This window comes from Mus pahari, chromosome 13 (assembly GCF_900095145.1).
Source record: "Mus pahari chromosome 13, PAHARI_EIJ_v1.1, whole genome shotgun sequence".
Classification (NCBI taxonomy): domain Eukaryota; kingdom Metazoa; phylum Chordata; class Mammalia; order Rodentia; family Muridae; genus Mus; species Mus pahari.
In genome coordinates, this window is record NC_034602.1 from 66,754,292 (window position 1) to 66,780,787 (window position 26,496).

At 41.4% G+C, this 26,496-nt stretch overlaps 1 protein-coding gene across 2 annotated transcripts; it reads left to right on the forward strand.

Moving 5' to 3' along the window:
- Exoc1l (exocyst complex component 1 like) lies at positions 1 to 25,351 on the forward strand. Of its 2 annotated transcripts, none has more exons than XM_021211332.1 (3): positions 1 to 118; positions 15,560 to 15,690; positions 25,061 to 25,351. In XM_021211332.1, exons 2-3 carry the CDS (start codon positions 15,589 to 15,591, stop codon positions 25,325 to 25,327), a joined length of 369 nt encoding a protein of 122 aa, XP_021066991.1. In that variant the 5' UTR covers positions 1 to 118; positions 15,560 to 15,588; the 3' UTR covers positions 25,328 to 25,351. The 2 variants fall into 2 exon arrangements, with proteins under 2 accessions (XP_021066991.1, XP_021066989.1); XM_021211330.1 differs by having other exon boundaries at positions 7 to 138.
- The last annotated feature ends 1,145 nt before the right edge of the window (positions 25,352 to 26,496 follow it).

The following is a 26,496-nucleotide window of genomic DNA, read 5'->3' on the forward strand; positions in this document are numbered from 1 at the left end:
GCCAGGTGGAACTGGAGATGTCATCGCTGGTGAAGGAAGACTTGGAGAAAAAACTGTTTAAGCCGCTGGCGCAGAATCTCTGTGAGTTTATTGAGATCGAGGTGTCTGTCCAGGACAGGTATTTCCTCTGCGTGTCAGGTGAGCAGCGCTTTCTGATATCATTTCAAAATGCAAAGAGCTCAAAGGAGCGTAAAGGGTAGAGGGGAGTCGTGTCTGCCTCCCTACCCAACTCAGACACGCACGAATCTTCTCGAGCATGTAGCCAAGTAATCTATATTCTACAGACTTTTAAAGCACGAAAGTGAACCAAAAGAGCGTGTTAGACGACATGAATCGTTTAGAAGCAAAACTGGGTCTGTCCTTCTCGTGGTTTGATCGGTCCCCCACCCCCTTTAATCTTTTATCTGATTTGCTTCACAGCATAAGTTCTATTGTATAAAGGCTTACTTTAAAAAATTCAATAGCATTCAGAATATGATTAAATGCACTGCAAAACCAAATTATACAGACATTCCCAATGGCTTTCTGTCCTGGAATGTAAACAGAACCTTGGATCTTTCTTCCGAGGACCTATAGAGACTCCATGGTAGTTTATTTTGAAGAAAGAAATTCTCTTTTAAAAGATTCTCCTGGATATGCCTTTGGACATACCTGTGAAGGCATTTTGAGGGACATACATCCTGCATGTGTGCTGTGACATTTGCGAGCTGAAGGTTCAGACTGAATAAAAGGGAAGAATCCAGACTCTTAAATAAATAAATAAATAAAAGATTGTCCTGCAGAAAAACAATACCAATACTTTAATAGTAGAAATTAGTCCATGAAGACAGAACTTTACAGGTGAGGGAACACCTAATGTAGATATCTGATATATACAGTATTTAATAAAAACAGATATTTCCTTCTTGTTTTTAAAATATGTGAAAATTATCCATGTACTGACTTTTGCATTAGTTATGATTTTCTAAGCCTTTTATGAATTTAGATGGAAGTGTTGGTGCCATTGCGGAGTGTGATATGTAGCTCTCCCTTTTCCTGGCCCACGCCTCTCAGAGCCCTTCAGGGGCTTGCTCAGAAACTGATCACTTAGAAAGTGGTTGCTGAGGTGTTCCTCTTCAAGGCAAGCATATATTTTCAGACAACTATTATCTCTATCTACCTAATAACTGGTTTAGAAAACCTTCTTGAAGGTGTCAAGAGGAAGCCAAGTATATTTGAAAAAAGTTCTAAAAATTCTTTAAAAGTTTATAATTTCTAATACATGTGAAGGTATATATCCAACAATAAGAATGGAAATACCTAATAACTAAGCATATTTTACTACACATATAAAATATGGGGATTTGATGTATCAACAAATAGAAGGGACTTAATTGGCTCATAAAAATAAATTATATAAAAAAGTAAATTAAAATTACTTAATAGTGATAGTATAGACCACATTGGGTCCTCACCACCAAATCACTGAATCGAGAGGTTATTTTTATCCACTATGCTAGAGAGGATGCCAATTCTAACATAAAGTATAGGAATGTTTGCCTGTTATGAGTCCTGCTTTGTCAAAGTAACTTCTCATTAGCTGGCACTGGTAGTTTTTTTTTTTTTAAAGAAAAATGTAAAAATAAAAAAGCCAGAATATGTTATGGACCTAATTTAACAAACATATCTTACTGACTCCCTTCAAAAATTATATAATTAACTAAATTTGTTCTAAGTTTAAATATATATGTACATATATACATATTATATAACACATGTGAATATTATACATATACTATATACATATATATGTGTATATACATATATTCTTACAGATATATACATATATATAATGTATTATGTATATTTAAACATTTGGAAAGAATTCAGTGATTCTGATTGTACTAAGGAAATCAAGCTCTTCTCTGAGATGAGGAAGAGATGATTTCAAAATGTTGCAACATAAAGTTAATTATAAAGCTTTGTTAATTTCCCCGCTTTCATAGTTATATGTCACGCCCATCAGTCTGGGAACCCTTTCCAAAAGTGTAACACTTTTTAACATGACCATTACAAACCACTTCAACCAAACAGCAGTTTAAATGATGCCTGACACGCCTAAGAGCGTGGCCATGCTTTACCTGGAGAGCATGAATCAAGCAAGTCATTGGATACTTGTTGAAGCAGGTGACTCCATACTTCGAGCACTGTCTGTCTTCAGGGAGGAGAGTCATGTGACTGCCCCTTCGTGCTCTTTAGTCCAGGGGTTCTTCCTTACGAGACCTATTGGTCTAGAGTCGTTACATTCCACCATGATTTTTCTGATTAAAGAGAATATATTTAAACATGGTTGAACTGCCTTCTTATCTGAGTAGAGTCCATCCTTTGCAACCATCTCAAAACAAGGATTGTTTTCTGTTAAATCTTAGTAATTCTATGACTGATATCAAAATAAGACATTCTAAACTCAAGGTCCCTCTCAGTAGTTGGCTACAAGACACATTGAGCATTCTCAGAGACCTACATCCTCTGCATCTCAGGCTTTTTGTGATAATTTCTCTCTGGGACTAGTCTATCCCTGTGGGAACTAAAGAGGTGTATATGGGAAGGGGAGGGGAGGATAGCCCATGTCCAGCCAGAGTTCCTCCTATGCACTGGGCAGGCAGACATGGGAGGGCTGTCATACACTTTCCACTCAGCCCTGGATGGGTATCTAAGCCACTGACCCCACTCAACAGGGGGAGGGGGTAGACAAGGGGCAGCCACTGAGCAGGGGCCCCAGAGCGACACCTATGCTCCAGGGTTATGGGGGAGAGGGCTGAAGGAGAGAGGTTCCCATGCAGGCGAGAGTAAGCACAGATGGCCTTGATGAACAGAGACAGTCTATGGTTTTAGAGCTTTATTGTAGAAAGGCAGGGAGAAAGGAGAGAAGGTCAAAGAGAGAGAGAGAGACCAGCCATGGCCAAGAGGAGAGAAAGGGGAAAAGGAGAGAGAGAGAGAAGAAAGGCTAGAGAGTAAGAGGGAGAGAGAGGAAGAGAGTGAGGAGAGGAGAGGAGAAAATAAGAAGAGTGTAAGGGGTATAAGAGAGTGAGGAGGGGCCAAGCAGCCCCTCTTATGGTGCGCTGTTATCTTTACTGTTGCTAGGTAACTGACGAGGAGTCTAGCCTGTAGGTCAGAAGCTTGGGACATTGCCTATGTGACTACTAACCATGCTTCTCTTGTGGGGGCTGAGGGGACAGTAACTTTGACAGGAGCCAGGGTTCCAGGAGACATGAGAGAACTCCTTCCATCCCATGTAGGTGAATTATCACCACCGGGTTCCAGGGTTCAACATCTAGCCTCAACTGGAAACCAGGCTGTTTGTACATAGCCCAATGCCCCACATATCCCCACTGAAAACACCACCCTTTCCTGTCAGATAAAGACAGTATCCTCTGGTGAAGGAAGGAGGCCTGTTGCCTGTAGGTGGGAGGAAAGAATAAGTCACCTGTGCAATGAGAAGAATGGAAACCTGTGTACTAGCGTTAACTAAGCTAAGTGGGAAGGAAAGGGGCGTGGTGGGGCAGGCCGGGAAACTCTTGACATCAGAGCTCATTGTGAAGTCTAGTTGTTGCCTATCAGCTGTGAAACTGTGGATAAGATAAAGATGTTCTATGGGCTCACTGCTGACAGTTATGCATGTGACTCCAAGTGGTTGTGACAGCATGTTCAAGGCCTGCACAAGCTCAAGATAGAAAAAAAAAACCACGAAGAAAGGGGAGGTGGCCATGAATCCCTTCCCTAGCTGAGGAGCTATTAGCAACTGATGGCTGCTGGGAGAAGGAGATTCGGTTCTCTTTAAGGGTGTGGCCCTTGGTGGGATGACCATTTGCCAGAGGGTGGCCGCCCATCCAAGAGCCTGAGGGAAGCACAAACTAGACTTAATTATTTAAAGGGGAGGGGCAACACAAAGTTGAGTGTGTAGGTAAGGTAGGGGATGAATCCAGGAAGAGCTGAGAGACAGGCAAAATGATCAAAATACACTGTATGACATTCTCAATAATAATAATAATAATAATAATAATGAAAAATTTAAACACCTATGAAGTATACAATTCTTCCTTAATGTTTATTAGTGATAATTTATATTCTAAGTAAAAAAGTGTAGAGCCTTAAAAGAGATAGCTTAAAGTTTTAAAATATATAGAAAAATATTTAATGTCAATATATATACATATTTGGAGTATGTATATACACATATGCTGTAAGTTTATATTCATAGTTTAAAAAGCAAAAATAGATATACCGTTACCTTCTAAATTATATACATATTCACATATAGATTATTTTATGTGTTCTTATGCTTTCAAGAAAATATTTTTCAATCATGTTTTTTGTTTCAGTAAAAATCACTTTATTGTAATGAACTCATACATACAAACATTATGCAGCTAGATTAATATGGCCAGTCAAACACTTGGCTAGTTTCAACGCTGTACGTTTTTTTATTAATTAATTTGTATATTCACTTACATCCCAATTGCAGCTTCTCCTCTCTCCTCTTCTCCCAGTTCCTCTCACCATACCTTCTCCCCTTCCCACTTTCTCCTCAGAGAAGGGGAGTCTTCCCATGGATATCAACCCACTTGGCATAAGTTTCAGTAGGACTTTGCACATCCTCTCCTACTGAGGCTAGACAAGGCAGCCCAGTTAGGGGAAAGGGATCCAAAGGCAGGCAACAGAGTCAGAGACAGCCCCTGGTCCTGCTGTTAGGAGTCCCACATGAGGACCAAGCTGCATATCGGTTACATATGTGCAGAGGGCCTAGGTCCGTCCCATGCATGCTCTCTGGTGGGTGCTTCAGCCTCTGTGAGCCCCTGTGGGCCCAGGATAGTTGATTCTGTAGGTTTTCTTGTGGTGTACCTTGACCCCTCTGTCTCCTTTGATGCTTCCCCTCCTCTTCCGTAAGATTCACCAAGCTCTGCCTAGTGTTTGGCTGTGGGTCTCTGCATCTGTTTCCATCAGTTGCTGGGTGAACCCTCTCTGGTGACAATTAATCTAGGCTCCTGTCTGCAAGTGTAGCAGAATAGTGTTAGATGCAAGTAGAGCATTAACAATGTCAGGGGATGGGTTTCAAGTTGGGCCAGTCATTGGTTGGCCCTTCCTCAATTTCTGTTTCATCTTTACCCCTACACACCTTGTAGGCAGGACAAACTGTGGGAGGAAGATTTTGTGGCTGGATTTTTTTTTACATTTCTTTTTTTAATTAAAAAATGTTTTTCCATATAATACGTTTTCTTTTGATCGTGTTTAACACCAACTTCTCCCTGATCCTCTCCACCTCCCTACCCACTCAGCTTTAGGTCCTTCCTCCTCCACCTCTCTCCTTCCCCTGCTCTCTCCCTCCCCTCTCACATACCTTTTTTAAAAAATCAAAACCAGATAAGACACAAAAAAAATTAAATCAAAACAAATAAGCAAAATGCTGATAAAACCAAAAATGCTGAAACAGAGACGGGGGGGGGGGGCGGGGTCCACAAAAATACCACTGTATTCATTTTAGCTTGGATAACTATTCCTGGGCTTACCTTGGAGCATGGTTGCTATATCAGTGTGACTCCACTGGGGAAACTTTCCCTTTGACAGCAGGTATCAATTGGAAATAGCTTCTTGATTAGGGGTAGTAACCCATGACTAGAGTGTCAAGAGTCCCTCTGTCTTGAACCTGCTGCCACAGTCTCCGTGAAACTGCGTCTCAGTGAGCTTCCGTACCGTCCGAATGGCCATTCTGAAGCTGTGGGGCTTCGCTTAGGGTTTCCCATTTTCACTGCCAACTACATTTTTATGCCGTTATCCCCCACAGGCAGAGAAGAAAAGAAAACCGTGACAAAGTTGAAACAAGAAAAGCATTTAGCTTCGTAGCCTCTTTTGTGCCTCCGGTGTCTTTTTGCCCACATTGTGTCCTTCCTTGTGACCTAATATTACCCTTTCTTAGTCTCTCTTCTAAATGTTGTACTGTACCTACATTTACAGTTGTTTACTTAGACGGACTTAGAATGTATACTATGAAGTGAGGTAACCCAGCCTCAAAGAGACAAAAACAGGGTGCTCTCCTTCATGCTGGTCCTAGCCTAAAATGTAGGCACTCATAAGCACATCATGAATGTTAATTTCAAAATAAGTGACATGTGTCAGAGTTAAGAAGACAATGAGCGTAACCTTTTCTTTTTTCTTAGATTTTTTTTTTTTTTAAGAAGGGTTTCTATGTGCAGTATCCTAGAACTTGCTCTATAGACCAGGCTGGCTTTGAACTCACAGAAGTACCTGCTTCCGTCTCCCAAGTGCTGGGATTAAAGGTGTGAGCCATCACCACTGACTAAGAATAATTTTTCTACACATTGGGTTTTGATGCCACCCAGAACTTTTTTTCTCTGTGGTCCAAAGAAAAGAACAATTGAGCACATCCCTTATAAAGGATTGTTAAATAAAACAATACACAGAGGGTGCTGCTGAAAAGTGCTTTTCAAGGCTTCGTTCAGAACCTCTGTGGGTAAATTCATGACTTCCCAGGATCTTATTCACAGAGAACACAGATCTAAAGAGTGCTTAAAATGTCACCAAATAGCATAAACTTCTCAACACTCACTTGAGAACAGTCCTGCTGGTGGATAATTATATGTGAGAATAAAGTATGGGATGCTATCTTGAAAAGTTTCCATATACATAAAAATGTCATCATTATGGCAGTATAACCATAGGTGGGCCATAATATATCCAAACTACCATGTGTACACCCTGAGCATGTATACCATGTATACACCAGAGCACAGCCAGTATGTGCATTTGTTTTCATTCTGTAATAAAGCCACGAACTCACTGCACAGTATAGAAATCTGTGTCCCCAAAGAGAACACATTATCCTTGGACTACCCTTTCATTGTCTATTGTTAAAAGAGGGGATTAATACAGAGTTAGTTCATGAAATAAATGTGAATCTTGCTAAAATTGTATAAAACACAAGCTATCACATAACTTGATTACAATCAAAATTGTGATATATGAAATCTTGACTATCAAAGTAAATTCCCCCCAAACACAGACAGACAGACAGACAGACAGACACACACACACACACACACACACACACACACACACACAGAGTGTCCATGCATGGACAAAGTGCATTAGTGGATTATCACCTTCTCTATGGAGAAATATAAATAAAGATATCCTGACTTTCCATATCAGAGTACACAGTGTGAGCTCTTCTGGGTCCTTTTGTCTTCTTACAGTTGTGATATCATTTCTGTTGGCAAAAGGCTTGGCTATCTAAGCTGATGTGTTATCTTTATCATTAACTCAACAGCAGGCTCAGGAGCTAGCTCAATGGGTAGCCTGCTCACCATGCGAGCATCAACACCTGAGTTCCATCCCCAGAACCTACATTAAAGGCCTGGCATGGCTGCGTGTTTTTGTAATTCCCACACTTGGGAGGCAGAAGAAGGATCAACCTTGAATGAGAGATTTCCAGGGCAGTAAGAGACCCTATCTCAAAAGATAAGATGGATGGTGTCCTGGGGAATGATATCTGAAGTTCACACACACATAAACACAAATGTGTGCACACAGAGAGATCATAACTATAAACACAGTACACACACACACTGGAGTGGCTAGTTTTGTGTCAACTTGACACAGTTGGAGTTATCACAGAGAAAGGAGCTTCAGTTGGGAAATGCCTCCGTGAGATCCAGCTGTAAGGCATTTTCTCAATTAGTGATCAAGGGGGGAGGTCCCCTTGTGGGTGGTTCCATCTCTGGCCTGGTAGTCTTGGGTTCTATAAGAGAGCAGGCTGAGCAAGTCAGGGGAAGCAAGCCAGTAAAGAACATCTCTCCATGGCTTCTGCATCAGCTCCTGCTCCCTGACCTGCTTGAGTTCCAGTCCTGCATGCTTTGGTGATGAACAGCAGTGTGGAAATGTAAGCTAAATAAACCCTTTCCTCCCCAACTTGCTTCTTGGTCATGATGTTTGTGCAGAAATAGAAACCCTGACTAAGACACACACTAAACAAATAAAATCAACAACACAGAATATATCCTCATCAATTAGTTACCTGAGACAGATTTTCCCGTGGTTAATTGAGCACTTTGGAGATGTCAGAATCAAAAAGATCTACCAGTCCAAGCTACATCATTTGCAGCATGCATAGAAACCTTAAAGTTTTGACAAAGGAACAAATACCCAATCTTTTTCGTTATTAAGGTGTAGTAGTGTGGATGAGGCAAAAGGGAGAGGTGTGGGGTGTGCCCGCACAGGGTCAGGGTTCACATAAGGCCATTTCTATGACGTGTTCCTTTTCAGCTCCAAGCAGATGAGACGTGTTGCTGATGAGGAACTTAGATGTGTGCTGATGGTCACAAGGACTTAGTAATTAGCCTAAAGGGATTCCAGGCTAACTTTACCATCAGATTCCTTAGGATTAGACTCATTCTAATTCTGAATCTAAGGTTCTTTCTGCTTCCCCACCTCTTCTAACTGGTAAGACTGACGGCACTGCTTAGCGCATGCGCAGACAGGTCAAGAACTTCAAAAGTGTTAACTTATTACGGTTGCCTAAGATCACCAACCGGTAGAGGCAGATGGAGGCTTCAGAGCCACCTCCATCTATGCCTAACAGTTCTGCCATGTTGCTTTCAGTAGGCACACTGAGACTACTCTAGAATGGAGCCGATTAGTGAACCCTGGTACGAACCCCACTGGATGGCTATTTTTTTGTTTCTTTGGCGCTTTGGTTCCTACAAAATCAGTTTCTTTCTCGTCCACATGTCTTATTTTTCTGTAAGTTCACCAATAACACAGGCCCTAAGTTGCTTAAAGCCAATCACTTTAATTATTTTAAAGACTAACAGTGTAGCCTGAAATGGATTTTATGGATGTTTTTAGAAAATTTTATTTGAAAATATGATTTTGGTGAAATCAACCATAGCCTTCTCCACAACTGCCAGGTATTAGCAATGCCGCCTGGCATTTCGCTGAGGCTTTTAGAAAGGATTGCATGATAACGTCTGCTACTGTTTAATTTAAATGATGAAAACCATTACAGAACACTGGATTGTGAAACAAAAGAGGCATCTACTTCTTTAATGCATTTCTGTACGACTTAATTGTGAGTTTCACATTTCCTCGATCCTGACTAATTATTTTAAATCAATTGGCCAGTTCTTTTCCCATTAGCCTCCTAAATACTGGTGGGTCTTTTAAAGGTGATGGAAGAATTTATTAATGACAAAGCCTACATTAAAATTAAAATAGTGGTGGCTACAAAGCTTGGAATTCTGAAAATATCTACTAAAATATAAAACCTGGGGATGGGGTTGGGGGGGGGGGCGGGCAGAATAAAATCTTAAGCCCAGAGCAGGTTGCTTCTGAAGTTTCCCAGGATTGTAGATCTCTCTCTCTAAACCATAGTTACAAAACAGATCCTCTAAGGAGGAGAAAACAGCTCTCTAACATTTACACTTTATAAACACATTTAGGTTTTTAAGACACTGTGATAAATTCCCATTCTGCAACTGTGTTAATGCAGAGATGGCCACTTAATTCCAGCTGGCAGCAAGGCTCCAGTATGGGACTTAGGGATTGGGTCAACTCCAGCCTCAGCAGATTCGTCTGACTCACGGCTACAGAGAACCCTCGGAGCACCCTTAGCGCTGAAGCAGATTATTTGTCACAGGCTGTTCTCTCTTGGTCCTACCTCATCTTACAGAAGCCAAACTTTTCGACAGGCCCTGTTTTCTGAATCTAGATTAAAGGGAGAATGGCCGTTATAGATGACTGGTGGGGCTCTCTTGACATCTCTCTTCCTTTCCCTACCTCCAACCCATCCTTTATGGAACCTCCCCAAAGGAAGTTTTAATGTTTTCATAACTGCTTAAAATGCTGAGAAGACGTGACTGTTGACTGTGTGGCCCTAAACAGGACATGGACACACGCTTTGCAGGGGCTGGGAAACAGCGGGAAGAGCGGGAGGAAAGATGGTAAAAGCCAGAAGATGGACAGGCATGCTGTGGAATATGGTCTTCTGAATACTACATGGCTGCTGCACTCACCAGCATGGCACAGCTGTGGCCACCTGCACCACACACGCACACACACACACACACACACACACACACACACACATACACACTCACAGTCACATACATACATGCGCGCGCGCACACACACATAAAAGGAGAATGTGGCGCTAGTCAGGGAGAGGAAGGAAGTCAGGAGAAGGGGAAAGGGGATAAGACAGGGTCATGGGAATAAATACAACACACACATTTGTACATGTGGATGAAACTGACAAAAATTAAATAAATACACAGACTATAAGATGTCATAAGTTAAATATATTTAATTTTAATTAATAAATAACCTGCATATATATGTATATATACATATATGTATATGTGTGTATATATTTATATATACCAAATAAAATCTAAAGAATAAATATCTTTTCTTCATAAAAAAAAAGAATGTTCTAAAATTTAAACCACAGCCTCTCCACTTTTTAAAAATCTTTCAGTGACCCCCCCCCCATATGTACACAGTTTTCAGAATAACTAACACCTGAATCTATTCTAGCCCTTTCAGGAGCTAACGCCTCCCAGCCTTCTTCGTACCTGTCTACATTCTTGCTTTCCGCCAGCCATGACTCGAAAGTGCAGGGGGTATCATGCCTGTGAACCCACACGTTCCTAAAATTGCCTTTATCCCCTTTTTCATACTAGTAAGTTCTGTTGCCTTTTACAACTCCAATGACTCCCTCCCGAGCCTTTCCTCCTGCGGTGGAGAGCTAGCCACGCTCCTCCTCTATTGCCCTGGCCACGCCCTTCTTCGCCTTTGTCCAGGCCTCATTCATAGCACCGTAGACAGCGCCCTTCGCATATTTTCTTCTGAAGCCTCCATTCTCTGAGGTCTCCGTGAGAGCTGGAATGGTGCCTCATGGGAATTCACGGGTTGGTTTGTTTCTTCCCAGTTCCTAGCACAGTGCTCCGTTCACAAGGGACTTTTAAATATTTATCAGTTTAATGAAGTGAGTGAGTGGCTGGGTAGATCCACAGCCAATGGACTGGCTTTCACAACTTGTAGACTATGCCATGGGACTTGCTCCTTGAAATCATGCTTCCATACAATGTCCAATTATTCCTTCAAATCTCTTTACCCCTATTGTCTCTTAGTCCATTTCTTGCTAGTGAAGTCAGCGAGATGGGGGCAATAACAGAGTCCTGAGGTGGATCTCTGACTCAGTGGTTCTCAACTGTCCTAATGCTGTGACCCCCCTAATACAGTTCCTTATGTGGTCACCCCCAACTGTACTGGCTGGTTTTGTGTGTCATCCTGACATCAGAAAGGATGGAGCCTCAGTTGAGCAAATGTCTCCATGAGATCCAGATGGAAGGCATTTTCTCAACTAGTGAGCAATGGGAGAGGATCCAGCCCTTTCGGGGTGGTGCCATTCCTAGGTTCTATAAGAACACAGACTGAGCAAGCCTGGAGAAGCAAGACAGTAAGTAGCACCCCTCCATGGCCTCTGCATCAGCTCCTGCATCCAGGACCCTGCCCTATTTGAGTTTCTGTACTATGATGATTTGTATAAGCTTGGCCCAGGGAGTCACGCTGTTAGGAGGTATGGCCTTGTTGGAATAGGTGTGTCACTGTGGGCATGGGCTTAAGACCCTCATCCTAGCTGCCTGGAAGGCAGTCTTCTCCTAGCAGCCTTTAGATGAAGATGTAGAACTCTCAGTTCTACCTGCACCATGCCTGCCTGGATGCTGCCATGCTCACACCTTGATGATAATGGACTGAACCTCTGAACCTCTAAGTTGGCCTCAATTAAATGTAGTCTATGAGTTGCCTTGATCATGGTGTCTGTTCACAGCAGTAAAACCCTAATGAAGACATGTCCTGACTTTCCTTTGGTGATGAACAGCAATGTGGAAGTATAAGCCAAATAATCCCTTTCCTCCCCAGCTTGCTTTTTGGTCACGGTGTTTGTTGCAGCTGAAGAAACCCTAAGACACCAACCATGCAAGTATTTTCATTGCTACTTCATAACTAAGTTTGCTACTGTTATGAATTGTACTGTAAATATGTTTGGAGACAGGTTTGCCAAAGGGATCATAACCCACAGGTTGAGAACCTCTGTTCTAACTTGACAGACACAGCTGCCTCTGACTGGAAGCTATGAAACCTTCAGTGCCTCGACTTCATCCCACCAGCCCACTGCCTGCCCTCTTGTCTTCGCTTTTCCCCAAAGCCAACATCTAGGTTCATGTGCATGGCTCTTCTTTGGGGCAAGAGAAATACACAAGTGCAGAAACCCACCTGCTTCTGTTGGGAAGATTCTAGAGTCTCAGCCTCTGCTGGTCCCAAGTTAAGACCTGTAATTGATGTCTTTTCCAGACATGTCCCTCAGTTACTTCCTCTGTATTCCAAATCTGTCATCTCTTCTCTCCTACATCCCTAGACCACCTCCTGCTAGTTCTTAAAATCTTACCTGGCCCAGGGCCCAGCACACAGTGTACATGAGACCTTTATTAACACATGGAGTCCTCTGCAAGCCACTTTCTCCAGTCACTGTAGAGGGACAGTCTTCAGGACTGGAGTCAACGATCTTCCCTGGGTCAGATTCCTCAGGTCAGATTCAGACCCATGCCTCTCTGTGTTACCTCCCTGGATCCACAGGATTCTTTGCAAACTTCGAGCTATCTCATTATCTGATTTCCATGGCATCACGCCTGCCATTGAGCCTGCTTCTCCCTTTCTCCTCTAGCCTCTTGGCTGTCATCTTTTCTCTACACTACCTCACCTCGTTCCTCTGAAAACATGCCCACTAATCTAACCTTGGAAGCCATTCCACACACACAAATCTCAAGCCATTCTAAACCATGAAACTTCAAACATCTCAAACCCTTCTGAGGCGCCTTGCAGATGCTTCTGTGTGCATCAAAGCTCTTTATCCCTCCATCCGGCCCATCCCCCCTCCCACTCTCCATTTGGATTTGGTATCATTGTTTAGTTTCATTTTGTAGCATCCTAAGGCAACGTCATCAAAGCTTCACCTGGAACTTTACCTCAATTTGTTAATTTCTGTTCACCAACCACACACCATTCACTCTGAGGCTACCAGCATCCTTTGGCAAACAAAAGAAAGCTCTCCAGCCATGAATTTCTACTGGGCACTTTCCCAAGTCATGTGTGTGCTTTAATTTTTCCTTACGAGTCAGATTTGCTCTCATGTTCCCTTTATAATGTCAGTGAGTGGTAGTTCTTCTTTAGAGGTAATCAGCTCATGTAAACCACACTGCACGGTGTTGAGATTTGACTCTAGAACATCGCACACCAGAGCTCACAGACTGTCATCTCTCCCAAGGTCCTTCACCTCCTCTTCCCTCTCTAATTGTGCTACCAGAAAACGTCTTTCACGGGACACCATTTTATCAATCACTGGCTCACAAAGGGAAAGGTGACTATTGACTAGGTGTCACCCTGTGAGTTTGCCCAGAGTACCTGACACAATGCCCCAGTGTGGCACATGTCACCTAGCTCAGACTCCCTTCCTAGGAGGCTGAACCCACTCCGCATCACTTCTGGTCACTTTGGGATTCCCAGTTTTGGATTCTCCAGCATATGGATCCTAAACATCACAACTCCAGAGGGGTTGTCTACCTCCTTGGAAGTCCAAAGTCTTTCAAAACATTTTAACAACTCTCCAAACCTAGTTAATCTTTTTGTCTACCATATCTTAACACCAACCAATCTAAATAGTCCACCTTCTCTCTTTTCTCTGGTAAAATGTAGCCTCCACTGTCTGTTTCCTCATAGTGACCTCTCCCTAGGGGTGCCCACATGGTGATACTCTATTTCCAGATCAAATAGTCTGCACCTACTGCGCATCTATGCTTGTAACTATATTGCAATTACTTTATATCTACATAACTAGACACTCACATGTCTTAGTGTGTTTTGTGCTACTACAACAAACTACTTGTAACTTAGTAATTTATAAAGAAGAGAGGTGAGTTTCTTAGAGCTCTGGGAAGATGAGGATTCCAAGACTGAGGAGCTCCCATCTGGTGAGGGCCCTCTGATTTCGTGGTCTGTAAGGGAAGATAAAACAACCGTGGTTCAGTGTGATGGTGAGAAGGAGAGAGGAAGAAAGAAATGCAGGCATTAGAGCAAGCATCCTTCTATTAGGAGCACACTCCCACAAAAGCTACCTCTGATCCTCTCACGAGGCCTCTGACCATCATGACCCAATCGTAAAGGCCTCACCTCTTAACATTGTTTCAATGTAGATGGGGTGTCCAGCACTAGAACTTGGAGGGCCCATTCAAATCACAGCAGCATGCCAAAGGAAACCTTCCAGAACCAGAAGGAATCTTTTCTCAAAACAAATTCCAGTCTCACTGGAAGACACAATCAGCTTACCACTCTCCAGGCAACACTAATGACCTGAAAAAGGAAACTTTAAACATCGTATACCATCTGTCACATCTTTATAATAATCTAGTAGATATGACTCCAGGGATAGTCTTGTCTTCTTACTAAAATCCTGAACATCTACAGGGCAGAAGCCAGATTTCTTACGTGTCTCTCTGCAGCATTTATAATCTATTCAGCAAATAGGAAGTACTCGGTAGATACTGAGTAGTTCCTGACTCGTTGATAATTTTTTTTTAAGATTTATTTATTTTATGTATATGAATTCACTGTCGCTGTCTTCAGACACACCAGGAGAGGGCATTGGATCCCATTACAAATGGTTGTAAGCCACCATGTGGTTGCTGGGAATTAAACTCAGGACCTCTGGAAGAGCAGTTGGTGCTATTAACTGCTGAGCCATCTGTCCAGCCCTCATTGATAATTTTAATAGAAGAACTCAATATCCCAACGAGACCAGAGACAGATAATTTTAGGAGCAGACAATTATTATTCTCATTTTGTTCACATTAAGTAGGGAAAGATTTCCTCTAGGCTTTTCACAGTAGAATATTAGAACAGCCTATTCAGGGGGCCCATTCTGAACACTGGACTTGGAGAGGCACATGTAAGAGGGTTAACAGTACCACGTGAGTCACTGGAAGCTGTGTCACAGGCACTTCTGCATTGAAAGTGTCATGGCAGGTTTAGAAGGTAGTGTCACCACTTGCTCGGTTTAGTAGCTCACTGAATTGCTGCTCCAGCAGAACCTTTTGCTATTTGTACAGTAACTTTTCATATCATCATCTAACTTTTAGTGGACATTTTGTCTTCCACTATCTGCTTAGGCTTAGCCTTTCATTTTCTGTCCCAAGTTGGACACCCTTCCCCACAAAGTTCAGAGTTCAAACTACGTTGCTTGGACAGACAATTGTTACAGAATAAAGTTAAGTCTTGAGCAAATCTGGGGCATGCTCAGTTACACCAGGACTCACATGAGGAATGTACTTATAATTGGGGTACAAGGTCATTAAAGAAAAGGGAGATAAATAAATACTGAAATGTGACTTGGAGAATTTTTAAAGTAGGAGTTTGTATTGTCTAAGTGTTTTTTTTTTCTGTCCTACAGTGACCAAAACTGATGAAGTAAAAATCACCATGGTGAAGCACTACAGAGTAGGGCTGGATGAGAAGTATGAAGTAACAAAAAGGTGGTCCTTGAGTGATCTGCGGATGATTGATGGAAAAGAAGCAGATACCGTAAGTGTTAGCATCTTATAAAGGCAGCACAGGATCAATACACTGGAGATCGTTACGTTCGATGTCCTACTTTATAGATTCTTGGCATGTACAAAGTGTGAAGATGACATTTTGTTGTTCTTAAGTGGTATGGATTAATTTCCTGGGGTGATCTATATTGGCTTTTATGATTTGCTTTTATGAGTTGGAATCTGAATTTTGTCTATTAAATTTAAAAGGCATCTTTCCTAAGTTGTTCTTGACAGGTTAAATGCAATCTACCAGCCAATCCTGTAACTTTAGATGAAACTTTCTCAAACAGATGACATTTCTGATGCCCCTTTCTCAGACCCAGCTTGTTAGTGTTGCTTTGTTCTGTTTGCTTTACTGTTTGTTAAGTTTGGGGGATTCCTTCCTTCTAGTAGCAAGCATACAGTCAGCAAGCCCACTTTATCTTCCAGAAGGATTTCATTGAAAACCTAGAGACTTAGAGTTGAAAGGGGACAGCATGGCTGTCCCCGTCTCCTCCCCTGTTACTTGGTCAACCTGTGCTTGCACTCATCTGTTGATTGAGAGGCCATTCCTCACGACTGACCTCTGTATGTCCACAGAGCTTACTCTCTTACTGTTTAGGTTCAGTCACTCCAGCTCTTACCCCGGTTCCAGATTTCCCATTGAACAAATCCTACTCACAAGTGCCCAACGCTGAAACACATTCATTACGGTTGTAAACGAATGGTTGATGGGCTACCACATTCCCCTTTAGATAGAAAGCTCCTAAAATTCTGGGGCCATGACTTCATTCTTTATTACGGCCTTTCTGTCTAATAAAGGACACAGTAAATATCTGTGGTGTTGTGGTTGAATGAATCAAAACTTAAAGAAATTTGTTATTATCTAATGATAGCATATCCTTAGTACATCCATTGATCCCGACCTATTGAGTGTCCTCATGTCTTGATGTTTTATCATCACTATGATGTAATACAGACTTAATACAATCTTAAAGACTTGGTCCAAGTCGATGACAAACTGGTAAAGCATGTAAGGCCAAGTACTCACCTGTAAGGAATATATGGTTATTGTTGCTACTGCTGTTAAACCTGTCATCAGCCAAGCTAAGTATTATAAAATATATAATACACAACTGAATTTAGATAATACATAAATTTACCTCATCATTAAGCCCCATGGATTAAATTCTAATACTGCTATAACTTAATAGATGAAGAAAAGAAAACATTTAAGAGACTAGTTGACTTGTCCTGTGTCACACAACTTTTAAGTGGAAAATCTAGACTCTCAGGAATCTATTAATTCATCTTCTTTAGATCAGTTGTTCTATCTTCAGGAAGTCATATACTCATTCATTCTTCAGTCACTTCTTGATGATTTATAGACTATCAGGACCTACTAGGCTCTGAGACTACCATGAGTATTCAGACAGCTGTAAGCCTCTGATGCTGCCATTAACTGATTGATTGCTCCAGTCAAGATGTCTGAACATCGTCATTTTTCAGACTACCATGTTCTGTTATTACCTTTGTGCTCACCTAGAAAGCCTACTTTTTAAACTGGGTGTATTTGCCAAGATGTTTGGCCAAAGAATTGGGATATACCATTGTTTTGTGACCTAAGTACTCAAAATTTTCCTGAAACTATATCTTACCTAAACGTTGAAGACTTTAAAACTGAATAAGTATATTATGGCATGTCTACAAGTTAGATTAATTTACACCCAATACAAAATGTTAAACCTTCTCTTTTACATGTAAGTATACACATGAGTCTATGCATTTAAATATGAAACAAACTTTAGTAATAATCTCCTGAGTGATAGTGGTACAATTTTTTCCTTCATAATACTTTTCTGCATTTACCAAATGTTTATCTTGCGTTGTCTGTTAGGATTATCTCATCTATATCGTGTTTACCAATCCATGGTGTGGGAATCAGCCATCCTCGTTCACTGTTAGCCCATTTGTCTTTTGTCTTTTCCCTCTCCCATTCTCAAACACTACTTACATCATAATTATTTCTGCCGAGCTTGGCCAGCCCCTGGGGACATATGAACAAAGCCTGTCAGGTCTGATCCATTGGAAGCTGTTAACTGTGTTCTGTTTCTTCCCTACTTCTCTTGGACTCCAATTTCATTGCTAAATTATTGATTCTTCCCTTTTCACTCTGAAGATCCTGGTCTTCCATAGTGAAGCAGATAAAGAAGGGACACTCACCATTTCTGCCTCCGTAACACTGAATTGCTAGGAGAGGATTCTACAATACTCAAATAGTCGTTCTCTTAAAGATTTCTCTTCCTGGTTGCTCTGGGAATGTGCACCTCCTTCTCTTAGGGTTGAACCCTCTGTAGTCAGTACTCATTGTGATTTTTATGAATGACAATGATAAAGTGGTAAATAGAGTGACCACAAGCCAGTTGTCGACTTTAAAATAGTCAACTTTAAAATAGACGGGACTGACATTAAATTCAGTTTGTAAGGCATAAACAGAAATTATCTGGGATTTGGAGAGTGACTGGTGTGAACAAGAGATGACTGGTGACGTAGCACTGAGATGTCTTGAGATGACTGGGGCCTCTGTTCTTGTTCTGGGCTCTGCCAGTCACCTGAATGTCACCTCTTTGAAAACTGTTATCCCAATTATACATAAAGGGTTACTACAAATTCATGAGTTCCCGTCTCAGCTCTAGAATTTTAGCACAGAAAAAAAAAAAAGAAGAAGAATAGGAAGGAAAGAGGAAGGAAAGACACTGTATTCTATGTATATGTCTGCTTAGCCTCAATTATTAGGCTAAGGGAAAATATTGGTCTTTTCTAAGTATTTCAAAGGCATGAAAGATTTTCTCCACAGGATGAGAGTCGAGTGTTGGGAGAGAGAACTACCTGAAGGCACAGTCAGTGTGATTCCCTTTGGTGGCGATTCTCTGTAATTGTCCTTCAACTGTCAGAAGGACAGCTAGCAGACAGTTGTGAGGTGTGCCTTGCAGAACACTGCCTTGAAACCCCAGTATCTCTATACATCATTTATCTCTGTTTTGTAAACAGAGTCTTACTATGTAGCTCAGGCTATCCTGGAACTCTATATGCATCTCATACTGGCCTCAAAATCATGGGTAACTTCCTACATCAGCTTCCCAAGTGCTGGGATACATTACTATGCTCAACCCAAATATTACTTTTTAAAAAGCATTGGTATGTGTAAAGGAGGGGCATGTATGCAGGTATGTGTGTAAATATGTTTGCCCGCATATGTAAGGCCAGGAGTCAACTTTGGGTTCCACCTTTTTTGTTTGTTTGTTTGTTTTGGGTTTTGGCTTGTTTTTCAAGGGTTTCTCTATGTAGTCATGGCTACCCTGGAATTCACAATGTACACAAGGCTGGCCTTGAATGCAGAGGTTTGTCTACATCTTCTTCCCAAGTGCTTAGATTACAGATGTGCATCACCACTGTCCAGCTACTCTTTGCTTTTTTTGAGGCAAGGTCTCTCAACAAACCTGGGACTTGCCATTGTTGTCTACACGTACCATTATAGTCCCAGCAATCCCTGGCTACTGAGCCTTTGGAAAACACCTATCTTGGCTTCCCTGCTTCTCTTCCCAGCACTGGGGTTATAGGTGCAGGTCACCATGCCTGGCTTCTTACATGAGTATTGGGGATTTGAACTCAAGTACTCATTCTTATACAGTAAGCATTTACCTGATGAGATATGACTCCAGCCTCTAGTGAGTACAGCTTGGGTTTTGAGGTTTTTTGTTTTAGTTTTTTTTTTTTGCTTTGTTTGTTTGTTTGTTTGTTTTAAATATTGACTATATAAACTAAGGAAATGTTTCAACATCAGGTAACAAAGGCTGGGCAGATCTTAGGAAGGGACCTTCCATTTACTTAGCTGTGTACTAGCAGCTTATGTAACTGATCTCACAAAAATGTCACAGTCACCACGCTGTCTAAAATGATGGTCTGACGGGAGGGTCAGATCACATAAATAGTTTCCTGGGGTTATAACAGGAACTTAAATGATCAATGTTCTTGTGCGGTTTGGACCCTGTCAGTTTCTTTTTTAGGGCATGCTTAATGCCATCCTTCCACTCACAGATGCGCTTCACATCAGCCTAGCACACATTTGCTGAGAACTTAATAGTTGTAATAGATAAACACTAGGAACAAGAAACAAATAACTTAAACTCTTTGCCCTCCAGGCTAGTTAGAAGCTGGGCAGTAATGTATTTTGTAAATGGAAATGCATTTTGAACACTATCACAAAGTGTTTTTTACTACAAACAGCAGGGATTGTCATTGTTTTAACACATAACAAAAAAATATCACTAGAAACAGCATGAGCTATCAGTGTTGGTGTTTTTTTTGTCCATATCAGTCAAAGGATTTGATGGGTCTCATTCCTCCGCCAAAGCTTATTCCACATTGGTAACTTCAAAGTTATCAAGTTGGTTAACAGTACAAATCCAAGGGTAAATTACCTATTCTGTGTTTCCTCATTTTCCTCCAAAATGGCATGATGGGTCCACTTCTTAATCCACACAGGGAGAGACATATTGGGTCCCTGAGAAGGTGGCAGGTGAGTGTTCACTCCTCTTCTGTCCTTACCTGTACTCTAACATTTACTGGAAAAACTTGCCAACTACTTCTACAACATTTTATTTGTACAACTGAAAGACACGCGCGGTCCAAAGTCGGTTCTACTTTCTTCTCCTTTTCCTCTTATTGAGAATAGATGGTTTTCCCCTCATATACTATATCCTCATTAGTTTCCCCTCCCTCGGCTCCTCCCAGCCTCTCCTCCCCACCCCTCTCATCCAGACTAGAAAATGAACAGGTATCTATGGGACAATAATAAAGTAAAGCAAAATTATCTAAGATTAAAAACAAAACTAACACATCAGAATTGGTCAAAATAAATAAACAGAAGGGGGAAAAAAAGCCCAAGAGAAGGCACAAGAAAAGAGACTCACTCATTTATATACTTAATATATAATTAATTATATTAATATAGTAAGAATTTTAAAAAAAACCAAACAAACCAGGAAGAGCCCTAACACTATATTATGAGACCAGGAACCTCCAAAGATGCTATTGAGTTTGTCTCCTATTGGCCGTCTACTGCTGGGCATACAGCCTACCCTTAAGAGTAGCTTCTTTCCCAGTGAGACTCCCTTGGGGGGGACCAAATTTTCCATAGCATGGCTATCAATTGGAGATTCTCCTCTCCACTCTGGTGCTGAGCCATGTGTGCTGCTCGGTCCCTGTGACGTCATCGTGCTGATCCAGAGGGCCTTGTCTTCCTGGTGGCTTCTGTCCTCTTTGGCTCTTAACATTTTTTTTACACCTCTCTTCCTCAGAGTTACCCAAGCCCTGAAGGGAAGGATTTGACAAAGACACCCATTTAGGGCTGAGCAAGACTGATCTATGACTATAGCAAGGGATCATTAAGAGTCATCTCATTACTAAGTTTGGGTTGTTTTCTTGTTGGTTGATTGGTTTGGGTTGTTTTTTTGTTTGTGTTTTTGTTTGTTCGTTGTTTTGTTTTGAACAATAATATTGAGTTTTACCTCAGGCTATCTAATCTCAGGTTCTTGGTCACCAGAGCAGTGTTAGGTACAGGTTCCATACTGTGGAGTTGGCCTTAAGTCAGACCAGACATTGGTTGGTCATTCCCACAGACTCAGTGCCGCCATTGCCCTAGCCTGTCTTGCAGCCAGGACACCACTGTAGATCCAAGGGTTTGTGGCTGGATCGGTGGTTACAGTTCTTCTTTGGTAGCATACAGAGCACCTTCCTATAACAAAGACACTACAAAAGAGGAGCAACGGCTCTGTGTAGGCACCAGCTCAGCTTCTCCATAGTCAAAGGGTTGTGTGAGTGTTGTTATTAGCAATGGGCCCTTGCCATCAGTTGTGGGGAGTAATCTATAGTTTTGTCAATAGCCTGGCTTGTTTGAGGATTCCCATGGGATCCCTTTGGCTAACAAATCAATTTTATGTAACTGAATCTAGTACTGGAAGCTTTATTTAGTGACAAGAGATGGCCAGCTGGGGGGGTCCATCTCCCCATTATTTGATGATTTAATTTAAATTACCTTCATATATGTGCATGTTTTAGAAAACTTCTACTGATGAGGTTTCCATACTATCCACCCTCCATGGTCCTAACTTTTAGCTGCCTCTCCCTGTAGCATCTCCTTTGATGACCTCCTCCCTCCCTCTCTCCATTTGATCCTCCCATTCTAATCTCTGCCCCACCTCATCCATCACTATCTCTATTTCTTTTTCCTTAGGTGAACCATCATCTCCTCATCACCCTCATCTTACTCTTTATCAAACCTCTGTGGTTCTATGGATTGTAGTTTGGTTATCATTGACTTAAAAGCTAACATCCACATATGAGTGAATACATACCCTAATTATTTTCAGGATCTGGGTTACCTCATTCAGGGTGTGTGTGTGTGTGTGTGTGTGTGTGTGTATTTAAATTCATCTACTTACCTGCAGATTCATGGTTTTGCCTTTTAATCCTCCATTGTATAAATGTATTACATTTTCTTTATCCTGTTGAAAGACACCTACATCATTACCAGTTTCTGGCTGTTTTAAATAGAGCAGCAATGACCATGGCACAGCAAGTGTCTCTGTGGTAGGATGAAGCATCATTTGGGTGTACACCTAAGAGTTCCGTTGCTGGATATTGGGACAGATCCATTCCCACCATGCTGACTATCTGCCACACTGATTTCCAGATAACTTGTACACGTTTTCATTCCTACCAGCAACAAACGAGTGTTCCCCTTGCTCCACTTGCTCGAGAGCATGAGCTGGCACTTGTGTTATTGATCTTAGCCACTATGTCAGGTGAGATCTCAATATACTTTTGACTTGCATTTCCCTGATAATTAAGGATATTGAATGTTTCTTTAAGTGATTTCAGCCATTTGAATTTTCACTTTTGAGAATCTTCTGTTTAGATCTGTACCCCTGTTTTAATTGTGTTGATTGTTTAGGATTGTTTTTCAATATCTAATATTTTTAATTATTTATATATTTTGGATATTAGCCCTCCCTCTATTGATGAACAGTTGGTTAAAAAAAAAAAAAAAAACACTCTTTTCCCGTTCCGTAGGCTGCCACTTTGTCCAAATGACAGTGTCCTTTGCTGTGCAGAAGCTTCTCCATTTCATGAGGTCCAGTTCATTAATTGTTGATCTTGGTGCCCGTGCTAACAGCGTTCTGTTCAGAAAGATGTCTCCAGTGCCAATGAGTTCAAGGCTAGTCCCTACTTTCTCTTCTAGCAGGTTCAGTGTATCTGGTTTTAAGTTGAGGTCTTTATTTATTTGGATTTCAGTTTTGTGTAAGGTGATAAGCATGAGTCTACATGGATTCTTCTACATGCAGCCATCCAGTTTGACGAGCATGGTGTCTTAAAGGTGGTGTCTTTTTTCTGTTATGTATTTCTGGCTTCTTTATTTTAAAAAATAAGGTGTTAATTTATGCCTGGGTTTTCAATTCAAATCCATTGATCAATATGCCAATACCATGCTATTTTATTACTCTAACTCTGTAGTACAATTTGAGGTCAAGGATCCAGTAGTTCTTTTATTTAACTTAGTATTGTTTTAGCTAGCCTGCTCTGTCTCCGTCTCTGTCTTTGTCTCTGTCTCTCTGTCTCTCTGTCTCTCTCTGTCTCTCTGTCTCTGTCTCTGTCTCTGTCTCTCTCTCTCTCTCTGTGTGTGTGTGTGTGTGTGTGTGTGTGTGTGTTTCTATATAAAGCTGAAGATCGTCTTTTCAAGATCTGTGAAGAATTGTGCTGGAAATTTTGATGGGGTTTGCATTAATTATACAAGTCTTTCACTTGCTGGGTTAGAGTTACCTGGAGAATTTATATTATTTAAGAGTATTGTAAAAGGGTGTTGTTTTGCTGATCTCATTCTCAGTCAGCTTGTTGGTTTTCATATAGGGAAGATTGTAATTCTAGGTGCTGAAATCTGGAATTGTCTTTGCTGGGTGTGTGCTTTGTTCTTTGGCTTCTGTTTCCCTCTCTGATGCTCGGGAGAGGGTGGTAGCAAAGTGTTGCCTGGTAGAAAATTCTTCTGGGGTCCTGAGAGGTGTGGACATTAAGGTTTCTGATTAAAATATGTTCCTAGGTATTGGGAGTTGACACTTAGGAAAGGGATGTATTAGGGAGGGTTGATGGGGAGGGAGGAAGCATGGTGTTCTGAAGGAGGCATGTGGGTCCTTGTGCTCACAGATAAAGCACCAGGGGGAACTGGGAATGTTAAACACACAGAGGTATCTCTTCAAAGGGAGAGATGGATACCTGTTTTCTGCCGCAAGTGGATGTGATTAATAGCCTGGTGACTTTTGCACTATCTGTGTGACCCAAGACCACACCAGATCCTCCCCTAGACAGTTATCTTGCATTTGTTTCCTCAGTCAATCTATAGGACCTATGTTTGTGAAAGATGTTATTTGTACTTTACAAAAAGTTTCAATATAGTCATGTCTTAAGCTTTGTTGTACACATGGGATTGAGTTAATTATAACTTGGAAACATTCCAAAGATAGGAGCACCCAAATGGACTTACTTCTTAAAGTCTGAGGGATTGGATACGGAGGAGAGGAGAGGGAGTGAAGATCTGAAGCTCCCCCACCTGCTTCACTGGCCTCCCTGCCTCTCTGGAAGGCTTGGCTGGTGGATTCCCAGGGGATGCCTGCTGGAGTTATGGGCTGGGATACCAGGATGAGTGGGGAGAAAAGTTGAAGCAGAACTTCTGCTTAATCCGCTGGAGATGGGGATGGGGGGAGCCACAGTAGGTGGTCTTCTATGGAGATGGGGTGAAACTGGGGGATCAGATTTGGAGGAGAGGAGGGAGTGATGGAGATCTGCAGTTAGGCTACCTGCTTTTCTGGCCAGAATGGCCTACGGATTCCCAGGGGATGCTTGCTGTAGCTGGGGACTGGGATAAAGCATTGAATGTGGATATAGGGGTTGGGGGTGGAGTGGAAGATCTGTGATCCAATGGAGATGGGAGGAGGTGTTCTGCTACAGAGCTGGGGATAAGACTGAAGGCTGAATTCAGAAGAATGGAGGGAACGGTGAAGAAGATCTACAGTTAGCCTACCTGCTTCCCTGGCTGGAGTGGCCTGTGGGTTCTCAGGAACCCTTCTGAAGTTGGGGTAAAGCAATGATTGTACTGTTGACTTTAAGAAGTAAGTCCATTTGGGTGCTTCTAGCTTTGGAAAGCTGACCTGTAGATTTTTAGAAATATGTCTGAGAGTGATACGGTCAGTAGGTACAGCCAGCAAAGTATGGGAATCCATGCAAAGGCCTTGGGTAAAAAGTAAATCAGGTTCCTCTTTCTCTTCTAGGACAATCCATTTTTTGATCTGCACTTCAAGAAAGTCTACAGCTTGGAGGCCTACAGCTGTGCCTCTAAGTACTCCTTTGCTCGAACGGTGAGCAGGCTGAACCACGTGTATCTTAAGAAGGACTTACACATGGTCAACTTCGATTCTACTTACATTAACGATGACTCCATTTGGTCCTCCAACAACAAGGACTGCCTGGTCCTCATGAGAATATGCTTTTATGCTTTCAATCTTGTGTGCTTGTCCTTGTGTCCCCTGCCACTTTGAAGATGTAACCCAAAGCCCTTCATCCACGTCTGAAGAAAATGGCTCGCCAACTGAATACTGACAGTCAAAAGTTTGTTTTGCCTCTTCATTGATGGGTATTATTTATACTAAAATTTTAAAAAGGCTTTGGGAATTGATGTAAAATGTGCTTTAGTGAAGCCGTTTATCAGTTGAGACCCTCTTGGTCCACTGTGTTCTTTACTAACTTTGGAAGGTGTTGCATGGTTTGAGCTAAATTAGAATCAAGAAAAACTTTAAAAGAGATCCTGGGTTCATAAATAAGAAGATTTCATCTTTTCAAGGTATCAGTTCTGTTCAAAAACATTTTTCAGATCCAAGAGAAGTTTTCTAAAAAAAATTTTAACAATCTGTATTGTAAAACTGGAAAATTCAATCTTCAAAATTCATTCAGAACTGCAAGCAGATCAAAATATGAAAACAAGCAAACAAACAAAAAAAAAACTTAAAAATAAGTATAAAGTTGGAAGAGCTTCCTGCTTTTGAAACTCACTCAAAAACTATTATAATTAAAACAGCATGGTATTAGCATAAGCATAGCCCCAGAGCACAATGCTATCGAGTTCATCCAAGGGAGAAGGAGTACTCTCTTCAACTGAGGCTGTGACAACTGCACATCCATACAAAAGAACTGAGCTGAACATGTACCTCACACCCGCTGTAAAAATTTAAATAAATCAGTAACCTACACATAGAAACTAAAGCCACGGGTTATTAGAATGAGATATAAGGGTAAACCTTAAGGACTTGGGATTGACAATGGATTTTTATAATCCTAAGAATCATAACTTAAAAAGAAGAGAAAAATAACTAAACCAGATTTCACTACAAGAAAAGTTAGCTTTGCACCAAAGGGCGTTATCAAGAAATTGAAAACAAGCCTTGGAGGGAAAAAAAAACAAAAACAAAAACAAAAAACAAAACAAAACAAAAACCATGCCTTCAGATCATCAGTCTGAAAAAGACTTAACACCCGCCCATACACAGAGAGAACTCAGTGACACAAAACAACGCTGTTTAAAAATAGGCAAAGGATATTGAAAGCTCTTTCTACAAATACACAAATAACCAATGAGCATGAGAAAGAAGTTTAGCACCAGTAGTTAATTAGGGAAATGCCAATCAAAACCCAAGTGTCAAGTTTACTTTCA